The 19,117-nt window shown below is 42.0% G+C and overlaps 1 protein-coding gene across 1 annotated transcript in view; it reads right to left on the reverse strand.

Moving 5' to 3' along the window:
* Window positions 1-19,117, reverse strand: part of nox5 (NADPH oxidase, EF-hand calcium binding domain 5) — a 100,306-nt gene that overhangs the window by 58,093 nt on the left and 23,096 nt on the right. The window contains exons 3-8 of the mRNA XM_073032611.1: window positions 13,669-13,792; window positions 10,139-10,289; window positions 7,531-7,741; window positions 5,081-5,318; window positions 1,377-1,530; window positions 79-254 (exon numbers count right to left, since the gene is read on the reverse strand). Of these exons, the coding sequence (XP_072888712.1) occupies window positions 79-254; window positions 1,377-1,530; window positions 5,081-5,318; window positions 7,531-7,741; window positions 10,139-10,289; window positions 13,669-13,792 (1,054 nt within the window). The remainder of the gene's footprint in view (window positions 1-78; window positions 255-1,376; window positions 1,531-5,080; window positions 5,319-7,530; window positions 7,742-10,138; window positions 10,290-13,668; window positions 13,793-19,117) is intronic.

Consider the following 19,117-nt stretch of genomic DNA (forward strand, 5'->3'; position numbering starts at 1 on the left):
CAGCAGTGGTCAGGTCCCAAGGACGCTGACCGGAGAGTTTCAACCTGTACTACCAAGCTGATCGACAGTTTCTTGTACCTCAAAGTGTCCACTCCTGCGGATGAACGTGCTCGAGCAGATCAACATCAACATGATTAAGAACTGCAAAATTATTCCAGTAATGGATGCCAATCCATAAATCCATCCAATCCCAGGCCTTGTTGTGAAGAGGTATTCCCACAACTGGTAGCTTCCATCCCTGTGAGTCATTTTCACTGAAGAAGAAAGAAGCAAACTTCAGTAAATCATTCGGAGTATTTGTGGCAAATGACACGGACACAGTCGGGGAACAGAGGCAAAGGTGAGCCAGACGGGCAGCAAGGCCACTGTAGACCAATGGCCCATTTCTCTGTTTTTCAAAATGTAAATGTGGGTGGCACGATAGCGTAGGAGTTAGCACCACACTTTACCCTGGCCAGTGATTACCAACTGGGGTTCAATTTCTGCTGTAGTCTACAAATAATTTGTACATTCTCCCTGTGACTACATGGTTTTCCCCTGCGTGCTCTGATTTTGTTCCACATTCCAAAAACATAAGGTTAAGGTTGGCAAGAGGTGGGCATGTTACGTTGACGCTGGAAGTGTAGTGACACTTGCAGGCTGCCCAGCACATCCTCACATTGTGTTGGTCACTGACACAAATGTCACATCTCACTGTATGTTTCAATGTACTGATGTAAGTGTGACAAATAAAGCTAATCATATCTTAAATGTAAGTGATGAAATAAACTTTTCCCTTTATACCACCTGTTTTGGAATGATCTGTATAGCAACACTACGGTCCACCTTTAGCACAACCGTGGACTTGTAACTGACGGTGGCTTTGCTTTTGTAATGCACTGTCAATAGGTTTCATGTAGAATTTAGGAATAATTTCAGCTCTGAGTTCATATCTGTACCGATGTGCCTGTGATGCTGCTGTCAGCAAGCTTTCCACTGTACCTGTATCTCACTGCACCTGTGCATGTGACAATAAAGTTTAAAGTAAATTTATCAAACTTATTAAAGTACGTATGTCACCATGTACTACCCTGAGATTCATTTTCTGCAGCAGAACAGAGAAACACAATAGGATCAATGAAAAGCTACCCACAAAGACTGACAAATAACCAACGTGCAAAACAAGACAAACTGTGAAAAGAATAGATAGACAGACCCAGGGAGACAGGCGGAGACAGAGAGAGAATACGAAGAATAAGAGTTGTAGAGCTTCAAGTCATAGGTTGTGGAATCAATTCAGGGTTGAGGTGTCTTGTTAGAGTTCTACAGCTTTCTCAGTGACTGCAAGACTTGGTGGTGTTTTACAATATCGGCTGAGACTGCTTCTGAGCACTTACCAAAGTTTGCAAGGTGTGCAGCAATATGAACGGCACTCAGTCCGAATATGGCGAATCCCACCAGCTGATGCAGGAGAACGTGCTGGTCCAGTGGCAAGACACGCACTACCCAGGTTGCTCTCAACCATGTCAGACACCGGCGCAGCATGAGCACCTTCAAGAAATCAGAGTCAGAATCAAGTTTATTATCTTCAAAGTTCCAAATTAATGTTATTATCAAAATACATATACAACCCTGAGATACATTTTCTTGCAGGAATTCACAGTAGATAGAAAGAAACACCATAAAATCAATTGAAAACAACACATAAGGCGGACAAACAACCAATGCACAAAAGACAACAAACTATGCAGATACAATCTTGCCTTTAGATCCTCAATCTTTTTTTCCCAGATTCTGTACATCTGCTAACAAGACACTGGTTAGAGGAAGTTTCATTCTCTATTGCTGACGTTATGTCATGAAATTTGCTGTTTGTGTCAGCAGTACAATACGAGGGGTGATTGATAAGTTTGTGGCCTAAGCTAGAAAGAGTCAGTTTTAGAAAACCTAGCATTTATTTTCCAACATAGTCCCCTCCTACAATTTATACACTTAATCCAGCAGTCGTGGAGCATACAGATCTTGGACCTCCAGAAAGTGTCCACAGCAGGGGTGATTGATAAGTTTGTGGCCTAAGGTAGAAGGAGATGAGTTATACAGCTCTCGTTACATGCACACGCAGTTCAACTCTTTGAGTGATTGTGCAGAAAGTTTGAAGTTAATAACTCAACAGGCTGATTGATAAGCTCATGGTCTAAGGTAGGAGGAGATGTTATTAACTTCAAACTTTCTGCATAATCACTCAAAGAGTTGATCTGCATGTGCATGCAACGAGAGCTGTATTATTCATCTTCTTCTACCTTAGACCACAAACTTATCAATCACCCCTGCTGTGGACACTTTCTGGAGGTCCAAGATCCATATGCTCCACGACCGCTGGACTAAGGGTGTAAATGTAGGAGGGGACTATGTTGATAAATAAATGTGCTAGGTTTTCTAAAACTGACTCCTTCTACCTTAGGCCACAAACTTATCAATCACCCCTCGTACAAGAACATAAAGAAAATAATCTGTAAGTTACAATTTTTAAAAAAGAATCAATCAATAGAACAGAAGAAGAATAAAGAGGTAGTGTTCATGGACCGTTCAGAAGTCTGATAGCAAAAAGGAAAATGCAGAAGGTGTGTCTTCAGGCTCCTGAACCTTGTCTTTGATGATAGTAATGAGAAGAAGGCATGTTTGGGTGGTGAGGTTCCATTAGGATGGATGTCACCTTCTTAAGGCACCACCTCTTGAGGATGTCCTCAATGGTGGGGAGATTTATGTCTGTGATGGAGATGGCAGAGTCTGCAACCTCTTGCAATCCCATGCATCCAGTCAGAATGCGCTCCACAGTACATCTGTAGAAATTTGCTGAAGTCTTTGGTGACATACTAAATCTCCTCAAATTCCTACCAAGAAACAGATGCTGGTGTGCTTTCTTTGTGATCAGGTCAGTAGGTTGGGCCTAGTATAGATCCTCTGAGATGCTGAAGTCAGGAACTTGAAGCTGCTCACCCCTTCCTTAAACCTGGCTAAGATCATCTGAATTACAAATCGTAACTGAGACAGGGATGAGCTCACACAAATCTTGTTGTGTAATGCTGATTTTAATGGAACGTATGAAATACAAGTAGAGCATCAGCATTAGCTTTCTTTTTCAAACATACATCAAAACATATAGTGAAATGTGTCATTTGCATCAACTCAAATCAGCAAGGATTGTACTGGGGCAGCCCACAAGTGTCATCATGTTTCCAGTGCCAACGTAGCATGCCCACAACTGACTAACCCTAACTTATTCATCTCTGGGATGTGGGAGGAAACAGGTGCACTCTGGGAGAACGTACAATCTCCTTATAGAAATGACGGGAATCGAACTCTGATCATTGACTGCAGGCACTGTAAAGCAATTGCGCTAACTGCTACCAGGCTGCCCTACACACTATCGTGCTGCTCCATGAGGGGGACAAGTAGTGATCTGCTATGGCTGAAGGAAGGCAGTTTCCAAGGCAAAAGGATTATACTTTGAGAACACAGTTGAACCTCTGGACAATCAAAGAGTGTAACCAGACACAAGTTTACCCTTACACAAGGAAATTATTGAATCACAACGCCTGACACACCCAGTAGACAGCCGATGAGAACTACCAGCAGATACCTTGTGGCCCCTGGTGCTGGAGAGTGGGGAAATTGTGAAGTTTCTTACCATAGAAGACAGTGCAGACCAAATCTATAGACTCACTTTAGTTCTGAATGCTATTGGCTACTTTCATTGTTTGTACGACGTGTGATTTTTTTTCCCTTCTCAATATGCCTGTAATGTGGGGTTAGTGCTTTTTTAAAGGGTTCTTTCAGGTTTCTTGTTTTGTGGCTGCCTGTATGGTGATGAGTCTCAAGGTTGTATAATTTATACATACTTTGATAATGAATGTAGTTTGAATTTTAGAATGTGGTTATACAGTCAGTGGCCACTTTATACGATACACCTGTAGTAGTAGGCAGCTATCGATCCCAATGGATCATGGGTTTGCGCCTCTGCTGGACTGTGTCCTCTCCAGGGCACAAGCCTGGGAGGGAAGATTTGAAGAATCCACTGTTGCCCGTGCAGCAGGTTCCCGCTCTCCACGTCACTGATGTAGTCCAAGGGAAGGGCAAGCGCCGATACAGCTTGGCGCCGGTGTCGTCGTAGAGGTTGCCAGAGTGAAGTTGAAAACAACATCAAACAGCACTGGATCTTTTCCTCGTGGTTGGCTCCTGAAGCCTTTCCCATGGGTGGGCATGGCCGCAAGGCAGCGGAGGTTTAAATTTTCCTTCTCCTAGGCAGGCTGCCATCCAAGGCTGATGAACCCCAGCTGCCTGAAGATACACCTGTACACCTGATCATTACTACGAGTATTTAATCATCCAAACACGTAGCAGCAACTCAATGCATAAAACATGCAGGCATGTAAGGTCAAGAGGTTCAGTTGTTGTTCAGACCCAACCATTAGAATGGAAGTACCTAATAAAGTGGCCACAGAGTGTATTTCTTTTCTTAATGATAAAGAGATGAAGGGATTTGAGGAGAACAGGGTACAAGTGGATGACCTGCCATAATCATATTGAATGGTGGAGTAGACGTGAAGGGTTCCTAGCTTCTATGCTTCCCAAGCAGTTAGCATAATGGTAATACAGTACCAGCTATAAGATTGGAGTTCAATTCCCACTGCTGTCTGTAAGTTGGTATGTTTGCCCTGTGACTGCGTGGATTTCCTCCGGATGCTCTGGTTTCTTCCCACATTCCAAAAATATATGGGTTAGGATTAGTAGGTTGTGGGCATGCTATGTTGGTTCTGGAAGCATGGCGACATGGATTTTGGTTAGTAAGGGTGTCAAAGGTTATGGGGAGAAGGCAGGAAAATGGAGTTGAGAAGGATAATAAATCAACCATGATGGAATGGCAGAGCAGACTCGATGGCTCCCATGGCCTAATTCTTCTTACACGTCTCATGAACACTTGCCTAATCATCGAATCTAAACTCTACATAAGTAGCACATAAAATGGAACATTAAGGCCTTGAGCCAGCATGAAAGTCCACACAGCTTTCTTTCCTGAACGGAAGTGCACGTCACCACTCACCACGACGAAGGTACAGTTGAAGTTCAGACACTGACCACAGCCCTTTGCCAGCATAAACCATTCACCAGAGCTGCTGTGATTCATAGCCGCAAATGTGAAGAGCAAGATGTTGACCAGGATGTAGCCACACATGAAGAGCAGCTTGCGAATGTTATTCTGCCAGTAGGCTGGTGTCAGGTACCGTGGGGGTTTCCTTGTGTATTTCTCTGCAGTTGGTGGTTTTAGCCAGTTGGCAGCACTGGAAGAGAGTGAACATAGTACCAGGTTAGCTAATATCCTTTGGAGATATCCTCAAGTCCTTGTTCATAAGACAAAGGAGCTGAATTAGGCCATTCTGCCCATTGAGTCTTCTCAGCCATTCATTCTATCATCACCGATTTAGGATCTCTCTAAACTCCATTCTCCTGCCTTCTTCCTATAACCTTTGACACCCTTAATCATAAAGAACCTATCAACCTCCACTTTAAATATACTCAGTGACTTGGCCTCCACAGCCATTTGGAATTCCAAATATTCACCACTCTCTAACTAAAGAAATTCCTCCTCACCTCTTTTCTAAAGGGACATTCTTTTATTCTGAGGCTATGCCCTTTGGTTCTAGACTCCCCCACTATAGAAACAACCTCTCCACATAAACTGTATCTAGACCTTTCAATATTTGTTAAGTTTCAATGAGATCCACCCCCCCCCCCCCCATTCTTCTAAACTCCAGCAAATACAGGCTGGAGATCTTCAACACTGGACTGCAGTGTCAATATGGATTCTATGCTTCAACCTCTACAGAGAGATCTAAATACAAAATATTTGATTCAGGAACACAAAACCGAGATACAGACAACATTTTTGTTCACTGAAACTTTCAGCATTTAGTTTAAGTGCAATCTGACACTTTTCAAGGATTAGAAGATTATACTGACAAGAAGTGGGATCAGAGAAGATTCAAACAAGAATAACTAACTCTCAATTGAATGTTAACAGCACAGAAGAAAAACATTCATTCCTTTGTATCTGCTGGGTCTTTGCTAAAGCAGCTTATGTGTAATTTTTCATCCATGTTCATCTCTACTATGAGATCTGCTGTTGAACACAAATTCAATTGATACTGAGCGGAATCAGATAGTTCCCAATTCCAACAAATGAAAAGTTGCTGTGAGCATGATAAACTATTCTGGTACTGTAAAATGGCAATATACACAGAGTGGCCACATTATTAGGTACATCCTGCCTCTAATAAAGTGACCACCAACTACCTTGGTGGTCTTCTGTTCTTGTAGCCCCTGCTCTGCTGCACACCACTGTTGAAACGGGTGGTTATTTGAATTACTGTCATCTTCCTGACAGCTTGAACCAGTCTGGCCACTCTTCTGCGAACTCTCTTATTAACAAAGCATTTTCACCCACAGAACTGCCACTTACCAGATGTTTGTATTTTCCACACCATTCTCTGTAAACTCTAGAGCAGAGGCTCCCAACTATTTTTCTGCCATGGGCCAATACCATTAAGCAAGGGGTCTGTGGACCCCAGATTAGGAACCCCTGCTCTAGAGACCGTTGTGCGTGAAAAACCCAGGAGATCAGCAGTTTTTCAGATACTCAAACCACCCGATCTGGCACAAATAATCATTCCATGGTCAGAGTCACTTCCCTTTCTGATGTTTGATCTAAACAACAACAGAACCTCCTGACCATGCCTGCATACTTTTTCTGCATTCTGTTGCTGCCACATGATTGGCTGATTATATATTTACATTAACAAACAGGTGTATAGATGTACCTAATAAAGTGGCCACTGAGTGTATATTAGCAATATAAGGGCACTTGAAAGGGTATGGAAAATATTTATAAGGGTGATATAGATCTTACAGCAATCTGGAAAGATTAAACAGGCTGAAGTTAACTTCTTTTACAAAAAAAGAAAATTATGAGTGTCTGAAAGACTTTGGTGGATGAATACCACTTTGATCTATACCACAACAAGAGACCATAGATAAAAGATAGTCACATTAAAATCTAATGGGAAATAGTCTTTTCTCATGGAATGATTGGAAAATTTAGTCTAAACATATCAAGGAAATGATGGAGTACGGAGTAAATGATTATGTAAAGAGTGAATGATAAGAAGTGGGAATAAGGAAGATTTAAAACACCACAGGACAAATGACAAACATAAGGGATTCTGCAGACGCTGGAAATCCAGAGCAACACACACAGAATGCTGAGGAGCTCACAGGTCAGGCAGCATCTATGGAGAGGAATAAATAGTTGACACTTTGGGCTGAGCCCCTTCATCAGAATCTTAACTGAACTGTATGCAAAACATTAACTGAATTGTATCTTGACCAATTCCAATTCCAAGACAGAAAATATTGTGCCAGTTAGAACAACGCCAGGAGTAATTTTGGCACAGACAGGTACAGGTTAAGAAACTGAATTCAATCCAGAGTGATTACCTGATTGTTAAGTTCTCCATTACTTCGGGGAAGTTCTCTAGCTCCTCCTTGAGCTCCTCAAAGGTAATGGTGCCACTGTTGTCTTTGTCAGCAGATTCAAAGAGAGCGAGAGTGAGGTCGTCCAGCTTCTCCTCGGGCAATGAGATGGCACTTTCACGCAAGCAGGACTTGAGGACCGTGCGTAACTCATCAGGGTCAATGGAGCCACTGCCTATAAGCAAAGAACAGTACAGAAGAGGAGCAGACCCTTTGGTCCACGATGTGTGAGCCAAGCGAGATACCAAGCTAAACTAATACTTTTACCTGCACAGGATCCACCTTCCTCTATTCACTGCATATTTATCTGTCTATCCAAAAGCCCCTTGGATGCAGTTATCATTTCTGCTTTGACTTTCTATGTAAAAATAACTTGCCCCACACATCCTCTTGGAATTAAATTAAAGTTTACCCCTCTCACCTTAAAGCTATGCCCTCGACAATTTGACATTTCTAAACTGGGAGATTATGCTAAATGCAAGTCTGAAGTGACACTGAGAATCTTATTATATTGTGTCTGGTATAAAACCTAACAAAATTTCTCCTCCTGCTGCATTTCCGATTGACTTCACCATGATCCTCCATATTCCTCATTTAGTCTCACTCATCCTTAGTGACCTTCCTTGTGATGGAAATCAGTCCCACTTTGTCCATCAATAAAACAGGAGTCAGTTTCTCCTTGTGGTGTGAGAACAGCAACTGAACATTGGAAGCAAAAGCCAGAGTAGATCATGTTGTTCATTACGCCCGCTTCACGTGGATTGACCTAACTCCCAATCATAATCTCTGTGCCTGGAAGTGCCTCAGCAACTGCCTTGAACATATTCATTCACAACTAAAGAATTCCAAATATTTACAACCAATCATGATATTTCTTTTCATCACAATCCCAACAGGCCAATTTGTGAACCTGAGATCATGTTCCTAGTCCTCAGCTCTCCAGCTAGAGAAACTATTCTTTCGCCATCTACCCTGACAATCTGTCTCAGAATCTTTTATAATCTTTATTTTTTCTAAAAAGTGAAGGCAACTTTCTAGCCCTGTCTGCAGTGTTGAAACATAAAAACATAGAAACATAGAAAATCTACAGCACATTATTTTTCTAAGTTCCATGTACCTATCTAAGAGTCTCTTAAAAGACTCTATTGTATCCAAAAGTAAATAATATATGTAATGCCCTGGTGAAGGTTTCTATTGCTATGCTATAGGCATTTCATTTTAGCAGTTTTCCGCAAAAAATAGTATGTACTGCAGGTAGACAATTTTGGCTTCGGTTAAAGTTAAGAAGACCTGCTGTTCAACTTAAGAATGTTATGGCAGCCAATCAGGATTGTGGGATCTGAAGAAAGTTCTAGAGAGAGCAGGGAGGAGACAGATTGTGACAGACAGTAGTCTGGTTTGGGGATGTTTTGGGATGTGGGACAGAAGGGAAGATGCTACAGAATGCCATGGGAGGGAGAGTCCCCTTTGCAAGAAGTGCTTTCTGCAGATGAGTGGCTCCGAAGAGGAGAGCCAGTACTCCTGAGAAAGAGTCACTCTGTTCGAGATGGACTTCAAGGGAAGTTCAGACTGTGGCAGGTGCTTTCACGCCAACCAAGGGTTTGGCACTGTGAGTAACATTTATACACCGCTTTGGAAGAGACGAGTTCCAAGGGTCATGTGCAAATTCAGACTGGTTTAACTGCAATAGGCCTATTTATTTATTTTTCTTTCTTTTCTTTCTTTTAATAACTGATAAAGCTGATATTGGTAAATATACTTATTTTATAATTTTATGCACTGTACGATCTGTTATTTCTTGCCAATCTAAAATTGCATATGGGCAGTATTTAAGTCAAGTCAAGTCCCTTTTATTGTCATTTCAACCATAACTGGTGGTACAGTACACAGTAAAAACGAGACAACGTTCCTCCAGGACCCTGGTGCTACATGAAACAACACAAAACTACATTAGACTTCAGACCTACACGGGACTACTTAAAGTGCACAAAACAGTGCAAGACAGTACAATAAGTAATAAACAAAACAATAGGCACAGTAAAGGGCAAATTACAATATAATAATAAATGATGTAAACATAAACAATGTTTTAGCAGGAATTGAGAAAGAAATGAGTAAAAATTGCAAAGGGAGTGGAGGTGTGTGTGTGTGTGTGTGTGTGTGTGTGTGTGTGTGTATGTGTGTGTGTGTGTGTGTATATATATATATATATATATAGGTTGGTATCAGACTAGATTCTGGAAATTGAGGAGTCTAATGGCTTGGGGGAAGAAACTGTTACACATTCTGGTCATGAGAGCCAGAATGCTTCACAGCATTCGCTCAAATTTGAGGTTTCTCTAATTGCAACATCATAGCGTTCCTGTTTGGTTGAACCCCAAATCATACCAACCGTAGATGTAGAGTGTTTTTTAAAGTGGTCTTCTGACTATTGTCACATGGCTTTTAGCAGAGCTAGCTAATGACCCGAGTTTGCACATGAGCCTGGTGAGAGGGTTACATATAAAACTTAATTATTTTGGTAACCACAAGGTCTTGCAAATCAATAGGTGCAATGGAATAAAGATATTACCATCTACATCGTAGACTTGGAAAAGGAATCGTAGCTTGTCTGTTTCAGTCCCGTGTGTGAGGAGATTCAGAGCCTTCAACAATTCATCCAGACTTATGCTGCCACTCCCATCAGAGTCAAACAAAGCGAAAAACCTCTCTGCAAAGAAAGACTGAGGAAAGAGACAATAAAATGAAAAAAAAGGATTGAATTGAATTGTATCCTTCTTACATCCTTCACATACATGAGGAGTAAAATTTATTACATTATTTCTCCATCTAAATATGCAATGTGCAATCATTGTAAGTTATAATAAATGGAACAGTCAATGTAATATAGAGTACGCTCAAGTCAGCATGAGTTCATCAGTCTGATGGCCTGGTGGAAGAAGCTGTCCCGGAGCCTGTTGGTCCTGGCTTTTATGCTGTGGTACGGCTTCCCGGATGGTAGCAGCTGGAATAGATTGTGGTGGGGATGGCTTGGGTCCCCAATGATCCTCTTTACACACCTTTCCTTGTAAATGTCCTGAATCATGGGAAGTTCACAACTACAGATGCACTGAGCTGTCTGCATCACTCTCTGCAGAGATCTGCGATTAAGGGAGGTACAGTTCCCATACCAGGCAGTAATGCAGCCAGTCAGGATGCTCTCAGATGTGCTTCTGTAGAAAGTTCTTGTGATTTGGGGGCCAATACCAAACTCCCTCAACCGTCTGAGGAGAAAGAGGCGCTGTTGTGCCTTTCTCACCACACAGCTGGTGTGTACAGACCACGTGAGGTCCTCGGTGATGTGGATGCCGAGGAACTTGAAGCTGTTTACCCCTCTCAACCCCAGATCCATTGTTGTCAATAGGGGTTAGCCCGTCTCCATTCCTCCTGTAATCCACAACCAGCTCCTTTGTTTTTGTGACATTGAGGGAGAGGTTGTTTTCTTGACACCACTGTGTCAGAGAGATAATTTCTTCCCTGTAGGCCACCTTGTTATTGTTTGAGATAAGGCCAATCAATGTAGTGTCGCCGGCAAATTTAATTAGCAGATTGGAGCTGTGGGTGGCGATACAGTCATTGGTATACAGGGAGTAAAGGAGGGGACACAGTACACAGCCCTGAGGGATTCCTGTATTGACAGTCAGAGGGGCGGAGGTGAGGGAGCCCACTCTTAACACCTACCGGCAATCTGACAGGCAGTCCAGGATCCAGCTGCACAAGGCAGGGTCAAGGTCAAAGTCTCTGAGCTTCTTGTCAAGCCTGAATGGAATTATGGTGTTGAATGCTGAACTGTAGTGAAAGAACAGCATTCTCACATAAGCATCCTTCTTCTCCAGATGTGTAAAGACGCTATGTAGAGCAGTGGCTATTGCGTCATCTGTCAATTGGTTGTGTCGGTAGGCGAATTGTAGGGGTTTCAGTTTGGGTGGTAACAAGCTGTAGATGTAAACCTTGACCAGCCTCTCAAAGCATCTGCTTATTATTGAAAGTCAGAGGTGAGGGAGCCCACTCTTACACTCTTACAATGTATACCTACTTCCACATTGATTCTTGGAATCAATGTGCAAGTAGATGTCACCAGCCCATCCTAGAATCACAGGAATGTTTCATCATGGAAGAAGACTGAGTAGAATGCTAGATCCATTTAATGGTAATCTTGCTAACCCTATTCCCAGAATTCTGCACAGTAGCATAGCAGTTAATGTAACCATTAATAGCACCCACAACCCAGGTTCAATTTCCACCACTCTCCTTGGCTGTGTGGATTTCCTCCAAGTGCTCTGGTTTCCTCCCAGTTCCAAAGACATACAGGTTAGGGTTACTACATGGTGGGGTGAAGGCATGGTGACATTTTCAAGCAGCCTCCAGCACATCCTCGAATTGTATTGGCCATTGACACAAATAACACATTTCGATGTTCATGTGACAAATAAAGCCAATCTTTAATCTTCAATCTTTTCCTTTTGATCATCACAATAAAATACATTTCAAGTATTACATTCAGTCAGACATTCCAACTCCTAATCTCTCATAATATAAAAATGATTGACAAAAGAACCTTTCATTCTTTGTCAACCACTTCATTCTGGGTCTGTTCCAAAAATCTTCATTTTGTCTTTCTGGTCTGTTGGGGCTTATCACAGTGCAAGTGTCAGTTCTTTGAAAGAGCCTGTGCATTTAATATTTCAGTAATATTTGAGTAAGCATTCTGTTAGGTACCCCTAGAGTTCATATTTTCTGCAGAAAACCACTTTAAAATGTCGGGAGAATGAGTCTGGCTTTTGGACACTGTTTGTGCTGCTAACGAGAGAGAGAGGAGGGGGGAGGCACCCAGTGCAGATGTGAGAGAGAGAAAGACAAAGATTTAAGGTTATGGCTCCATGGATAATTGTTTACTTTGCTCCAAGGATGCTCATTTTGCCTGCTTGTGTGAAGTCCTGCTGAGACAGCAAGGCGGTACCAGGTGATGGACAGCTGATGAATGGCTGGTACCCCGTCAGGGGAGATAAAAGCAAGTCTGCTCAGACACAAGCATACTCACCACGGGACACTGGAAGAGCACTGTGCACCCACAGGAAGGTGGGGGTTTGGAGGATTGATTCGGAGGAATCGACCAGAGGCTCACAGTGTGTGAAGGCAGACCGGTGGGGGCTTGTATGTGTGTCCACTCTCACCTGGGTGACAGGCTGACCACTGAAGAACGGTCTGGCCTGGTACGGAGGGGTCACAGTCGGTGACCACAACAGGACAAGGAGACAACGGAAGGTTTGCCTGCAACTGCATCATCTCTCGCTCTCTCTCTCTCTCTCTCTCCAACAGTACAACAGCAACTACCTCGACTTAAACTGAACTGAACTCTGCACCATCATAAGACTGTTCATTTACCCCAGACTTCAATAGAGCTTGGTTTTTGATTGCTATTTCCACACTTCTGTATATATCATTGCTAATTTGTTTTATATATTTGCATTTTTATAGTACTGTATTACTTAGTTTACTAATAAACACTTTTAGTTACCATAATACCAGACTCTGATATTTATTCCATTTTTGCTGGTTTGGTGACCCGGTCACGGGGTATGTGACAATTCATATTCATTTAAATAATTCATTTACAAAAATAATTACAAAACATAACAGAACCATTTGATTAGACTCATTTGCTTGTTCATTACTAAAAAGCTTGTAAATAACCAAATTTCAATTTCTTATCTATACCTTTTTTAAGTGATGTATTAATCTGCCTCCAGAAATGGCATTACTGATTGTAACAATGGTCAGGGCTTTCCTGATCAAAATAACACGCTCTGTTAAAAAATGCCCTCATTTTCAGTGGTTTGTCTTTTTGGGGTGGGGGGGGGGGGTATCATGACTGAATCTTTAGGTTAATCTTTGCAACCTCACTGAAGTTAAATCACACAGCACTTAAAGGCACAAGGTGTTGCAATTCAATTATCCATCTGCAGTGTTAGCTCACTTTCTCTGGTTAACATTAGCAATCTTTAACTACTGAGGTATAAAATAGATGTGGAATATTCTCTTTGTGCATGAATGAATACTTGCCTCTTTCACTTTGAGTGCTGTCTTGAATTCTTCCAAATCAATCTCCTTATCCTCGCCAGCAATATTTTCAAACTGCTTAGTTACCCATTCCAACCATTTGGCATCATCATCCATGGTCACAGTGCTGTAATAAGCAAGGGATAATAAAACAACTGATCAGTACTTGGAAACAGTAAATATCATTGCTATCAACATTTCAGTGCCTCTCCCCTTTCTCCCCAAAGTTCTCGATCATTCCTCTAAAACCCCACAACTTTTTTTCTCATTGAAGTCATTTATACTTTTCCTTGGATGTCCAAGAGATACTGATTGTAAATATTCCCCTCATTTCATTTATTAATCCCAACTTGCATCCTGTTGCATTGAGACTTGTGATCTTAACAAAGCGAAAAGTTTATTTTTCATCCATAAATTATGTATTCATACGTACATCCTTAGTTGTGTTGATTAACACAAATGACGTATTTCACTGTATGCTTCCATGTACATATGATAAATATATCCGAATCTAGATTTGCATTATTCTAACTTCACCATGTTATTTGGGAGGTAATAACTGCTACAGTGTGTGCAGATTAAAGCTCCCAACCCTCATGAAAATTTTGGTGCTCTAGCAAGTGCTTTCAATGGTGTGAAAACAACCTAAATCTCAACGTGGACAAGACCAAAGAGATGATTGTGGACTTCGGGAAGGTACAGGGCAACCACTCCCATTACGCATCGATGGCTTTGCAGTGCAGAGTGAAGAGCACAATGTTCCTTAGTGTCCACATAATGGATGATCTAACCTGGAGACACAGCACCACCTCATTAGTCCAGAAGGCACAGCACCGTCTACACCTTCTGAGCCATGCAAAGCTCCCAGGCACTATTCTAATAACCTACTACAGGAACGTCATCGAGGATATCTTGTCTAGCTACATCGTTGTGTGATACAGAAGCTGCAAGGCACCACAAGATCCTACAGTGGACAGTAGAAACTGCCAATAGGGTCTCCAGGTCTCCCCCCTCCCTGCTTGTGGCATTTACCAGGAGCATTGAATATGAAGGGCCCAAAGCATTATTGAGGGTCCATACCACTCGTCCCACAATCCCTTCGAGGCACCACCATCAGGAAATATAAGCTTAAGCTTATTATCATCTGACTGCATACACATACAGTACATAGTACCACAAAAAATATTATCACAAACAATAAAACACAACTCAAAATGCATGTGAAGTGCACAGCACAGGTAAACAATAAAGAATACAGTAAACAGTAAGGAAGTATCAGAGCATCAGACCTAGGATCAGGACTGAGTAACAACTTCTTCCCCCTAGGGTGCGAATACCCTGCCACCACCGAGGTCTCATCACTGGGACTACGAGCTGTTTACTTAATTGTTTACTGTATACCTGTGCTGTACACTTCACATGCATTATGAATTACATTTTATTAACTTATTTGTGGTTATATTTTGTCTTATATGCCATGTGTGATATATGCATTGTGGGTGCACCATAGTCCAGAGGAACATTGTTTCATTTGGTTGTATATATGTACAGTCAGATGACAATAAACTTGAACCATGGATATTGAGATAAAAAGGGAATTAAGCACTATAGAATCATTGAAAATGTCCCCTTAAAATATTAATTCATCTCTTTTATTGCTGAAGGATGGACAATAGACCTACAATACTGAGCACGGAAGGTTATTTTTCCTACAAATTGATGTTAAATATTACATATAGGTATAAAACTCGTACACTGTTAGCTCAAAGGGAAACACAACATAATCTTATGGTATTGAAACTATAAAAATCTTCAGGCTCTGTATATTGAACAGGAAATATTCAAGTCAAAGTCAAAGTAAATTTATCAAAGTGCATATACGTCACCATATATTACTTTGAGATTCATTTTCTTGCAGGCATATAATAGATAACCAAACTATACATAAACAAAGACTGGCAAACAATTAATGTGCAAAAGAAGAGAAATTATGCGAGGAAACAAGTAAATAAGTAAATAGATAAATAGACAAACAATAAAAACTGAGAACATGAGTTATCTATGCTGGTTCAGGAGGAGCCTGATGGTTGTAAGGTAATAACCCTGCCTAAACCTGGTGGAGTGTAACCCAAGGCATCTCTACCTGCTACCCAATGGTAGGAGTGAGAAGAGAGCATGGCCTGGACTGCAAGGTTCCTTGTTGATGTTGCTGCTTTCTTTTGGCAGCACTCCTTGTAAATATGCTCAGTATTGCAAAGGACTGGGCTGTATCCACCATTTTCTGTAGACTTTTCTGTGGGCATTGGTGTTTCCATACCAGACTATGCTGCAATGTCAGGATACTCTCCACTATGCATCTGGCCAAGATGGCACCTGTGAACAATGCTCTCTCAGTCAACGTCTTCTGGATAGACCACAAAACTGTTTATTTCACTTCTTTTACGTCTGTTTATCACCTTAAGTTTGTGCCTGGGAGCCTGTGATTTGGAGATAGACAGATAGAGCGAGTGGGAAGTAAGTGTGAGTCCCGAGGCGAAGAAGCTACGAGTCAGGGCATGAGCTGATGGTCGACTCCATTTCATCAATTAAAGCTTCCATTGTCTGCCGATTAAAGCAACGACAAAGATTGAAACATCGAGGTGAATGTGGAAGGCAAGCAAGGGTTCTGTACAGACAACCTGCCTTTTGATCGTTGATGGGATCCCCCTGCTGCCAGAGAAGGTGCTGCATGGCCTATCATTGTGCCCAGGGAGGGGAGGGGGTAAGCCTCTGCTTTTGTGCAGTGTCTCTCTCTCTCTTTCAATGACATGAGAGGATGTTACCAAGGGTTTACATTTATGGATTTGAGCTATGGACTATGGATCTTTTTAGTGTTATGGTTTTCATGTTATGTGTTGTCACCTGCTCTTTCTCATTGTCTTTTTTGTGTGGGGGGTGTAGTTGCGTGAATGAAATCACCAGAGAGAGAGAGTTACTGGTAGATATAAAGCAGCTTCTTTATTCGACAAGACAAGATACAGCAAGCATCATATCACATCGAGACGCTTTCAGTGGAAAGGTCTGTTGGCCCAGTGTGGGGCTGGTATTTATTTGCTACACACAAAGGGCAATCCATATTTACAAAGTATAGACAATGCTTTCTTTTGAAGCTACATACAAGCTTCACACCTTCTGATTAGATCCATCCCACCAGCGCCAGCAGTGTCTGGACTGGGATCCACAGCTTTTAGGAAGAGCATTGTTCCAAATTAAATCCACAATACATTATCAAGGAACGGAAGACTGGTAGCCAAAGCCATTTGCTAAATGTAAATGACCTAAACCCAAAAATCACTCTAACAGAGGGAGCGGGATTTGGGGGTCGATGTTCTTGTTTTTTTGTGTGGGGAGGGAGATTTGTGTGGGGGCCACTGTTACTGTGCTTTTGGGCAGGAGAAAGGGGGTTTATGGGGTTTATGATCATGTTGCTGTTCTTTTTTGTGCCATAGGGGGAGTCAGTTTGCTGTTTCTCTTTTAACTTATTTCCATGCCTTTCCTGACTATAATTTAATGTAATATAACATTGTATAATTTATACATTCTTTGATAATAAATGTACTTCGAATCTTGAGAAGATGAATCGCAGAGCTGTGTACTGATACATACTTTGATAATAAATGAACCTTTGAAGTTCGTCAAAGTTTTACATGACATGCCAAATCTATGCAAACTTCTAAGAAAGTAGAGGCACTGTCATGCCTTCTTTGTAATGGCATTTATGTGCTGGTGCTAGGATAGATCCTGTGACATGAAAAAGCGAGGGAATCTAAAGGGCTGCCCCTGTTCACCTCCGTTCCCCTTTGGTGGTCTGGCTCCTGGACCTACAGCTTCTTCCTCCTGTAGCTGATAATCAGCTCTTTGGTTTTGCCGATGTTAAGTGAGAAGTTACTGCTGTGGCACCATTCAAGATAGGCGAAATATTCTTTTGTTCTTCTGAAGAATGTTCAGCACAGACTAGATGGGCCAAAGGGCCTGTTTCCATACAGTACTTTACGATAACTCTATAACTATAAGATACGTTACTTATTTTACTTTGAACACTGACTTTAACTCCTCCAAATCAATCTTCATTCAAACTGCTTCCAACTTATGAGGCACATTTGGCAGCTTTAGGCCTGTTCTCACTGGAATTTAGAAGAATGCTGGGGAGTGGGGGGGGGGGGTGGAATTTCATTGAAACCTACTGAATGTTGAAAGGACTAGATAAGGTACATGTGGAGAGGATGCTCCCTCTGGTGAAGGTATCTAAAATTAGAGAGCACAGCCTCAAAATTGATGGGCGACCTTTTAGAACAGAAGTAAGGAGGAATTTTTTTTAGCCAAAGAGTGGTGAATCTGTGGAATGCTCTGCCACAGACTGAGGTGGAGGCCAAGTCCGTGGGTATATTTAAAGCGAAAGTTGATAAATTCCTGATTGGTTGGAGGGCATCAAGGGATATCCTGAGAGGGCACATGTATGGGGTTGAATAGGATCCGGGATCTGCCATGATGAAATGGCAGAATGGACTCGATAGGCTGAATGGCCTTAATCTGCTCCTGTGTCTTATGGTCTTATTCCTCTGCTCTGCTCCATCTAATTTCAAGTTATGAAGACTGACTCATAAAAGAATGATTTAATTGGAGATAGCGATCTAAAAGAACCTTTACAATAATATAATGCAAAGACATAGTTTAATAAAAGGCAGAAACCCCAAGGCTGTGTGCTCAGTCCACTGTTCACACTGCTGACACATAACGATGTCGCAGGATTCAGCTCAAACCGTGTCATCCTTTGCGAATGATACAACTCTGGTTGGCCTCATCAACACCAATGCCAAGATAAAGTGCAGAGAGGAAGTGGTGCGGCTGATGAATTGGCAGGAGAACAATCCAAGCCTGAATATGAAGAAGATCGAGTAGATCATTGTGGACTTCAGGAAGGTTAGAAGTACCATCCCCCTCTACAAATACATTGTTCCTCCATAGAGAGAGTTAAGTACACCAAGTCCCCCGGAGTTCATATCACAGGTAACACCAGCAGGTCCCATAATATTACCTCTCTGAACAAGAAGATACAGCTGTGCCTCCACTTCCTAAGGAGATTGAGGAAAATAAGGTTCCCCCCACCCTGTCTTCAGTGCATTTTACAGGAGCACCATTGAGAGCATCCTGGCAAGCTGCATCTCCATCTGGTCTGGGATCAGCCAAGCATCAGACTGGAAGTCCCTACAGAGGACTGTGAGAACAGCTGAGAGGATTAACAGCGTCTCCTTACCATCCATTAGGAATAGCATCAGGAGCGCTGCGTACCCAGGGCCCTTAGTGTACTGTTAAGGATCCCACCCATCCATCCAGCATCCCCTTTGACTTTCCATCAGGCAGGAGAGTGTGATGCATAAAGACAAGAACGGTCAGGATGGGAAACATTTTCTTC

This window comes from Hemitrygon akajei, chromosome 30 (assembly GCF_048418815.1).
Source record: "Hemitrygon akajei chromosome 30, sHemAka1.3, whole genome shotgun sequence".
Classification (NCBI taxonomy): Eukaryota; Metazoa; Chordata; class Chondrichthyes; order Myliobatiformes; family Dasyatidae; genus Hemitrygon; species Hemitrygon akajei.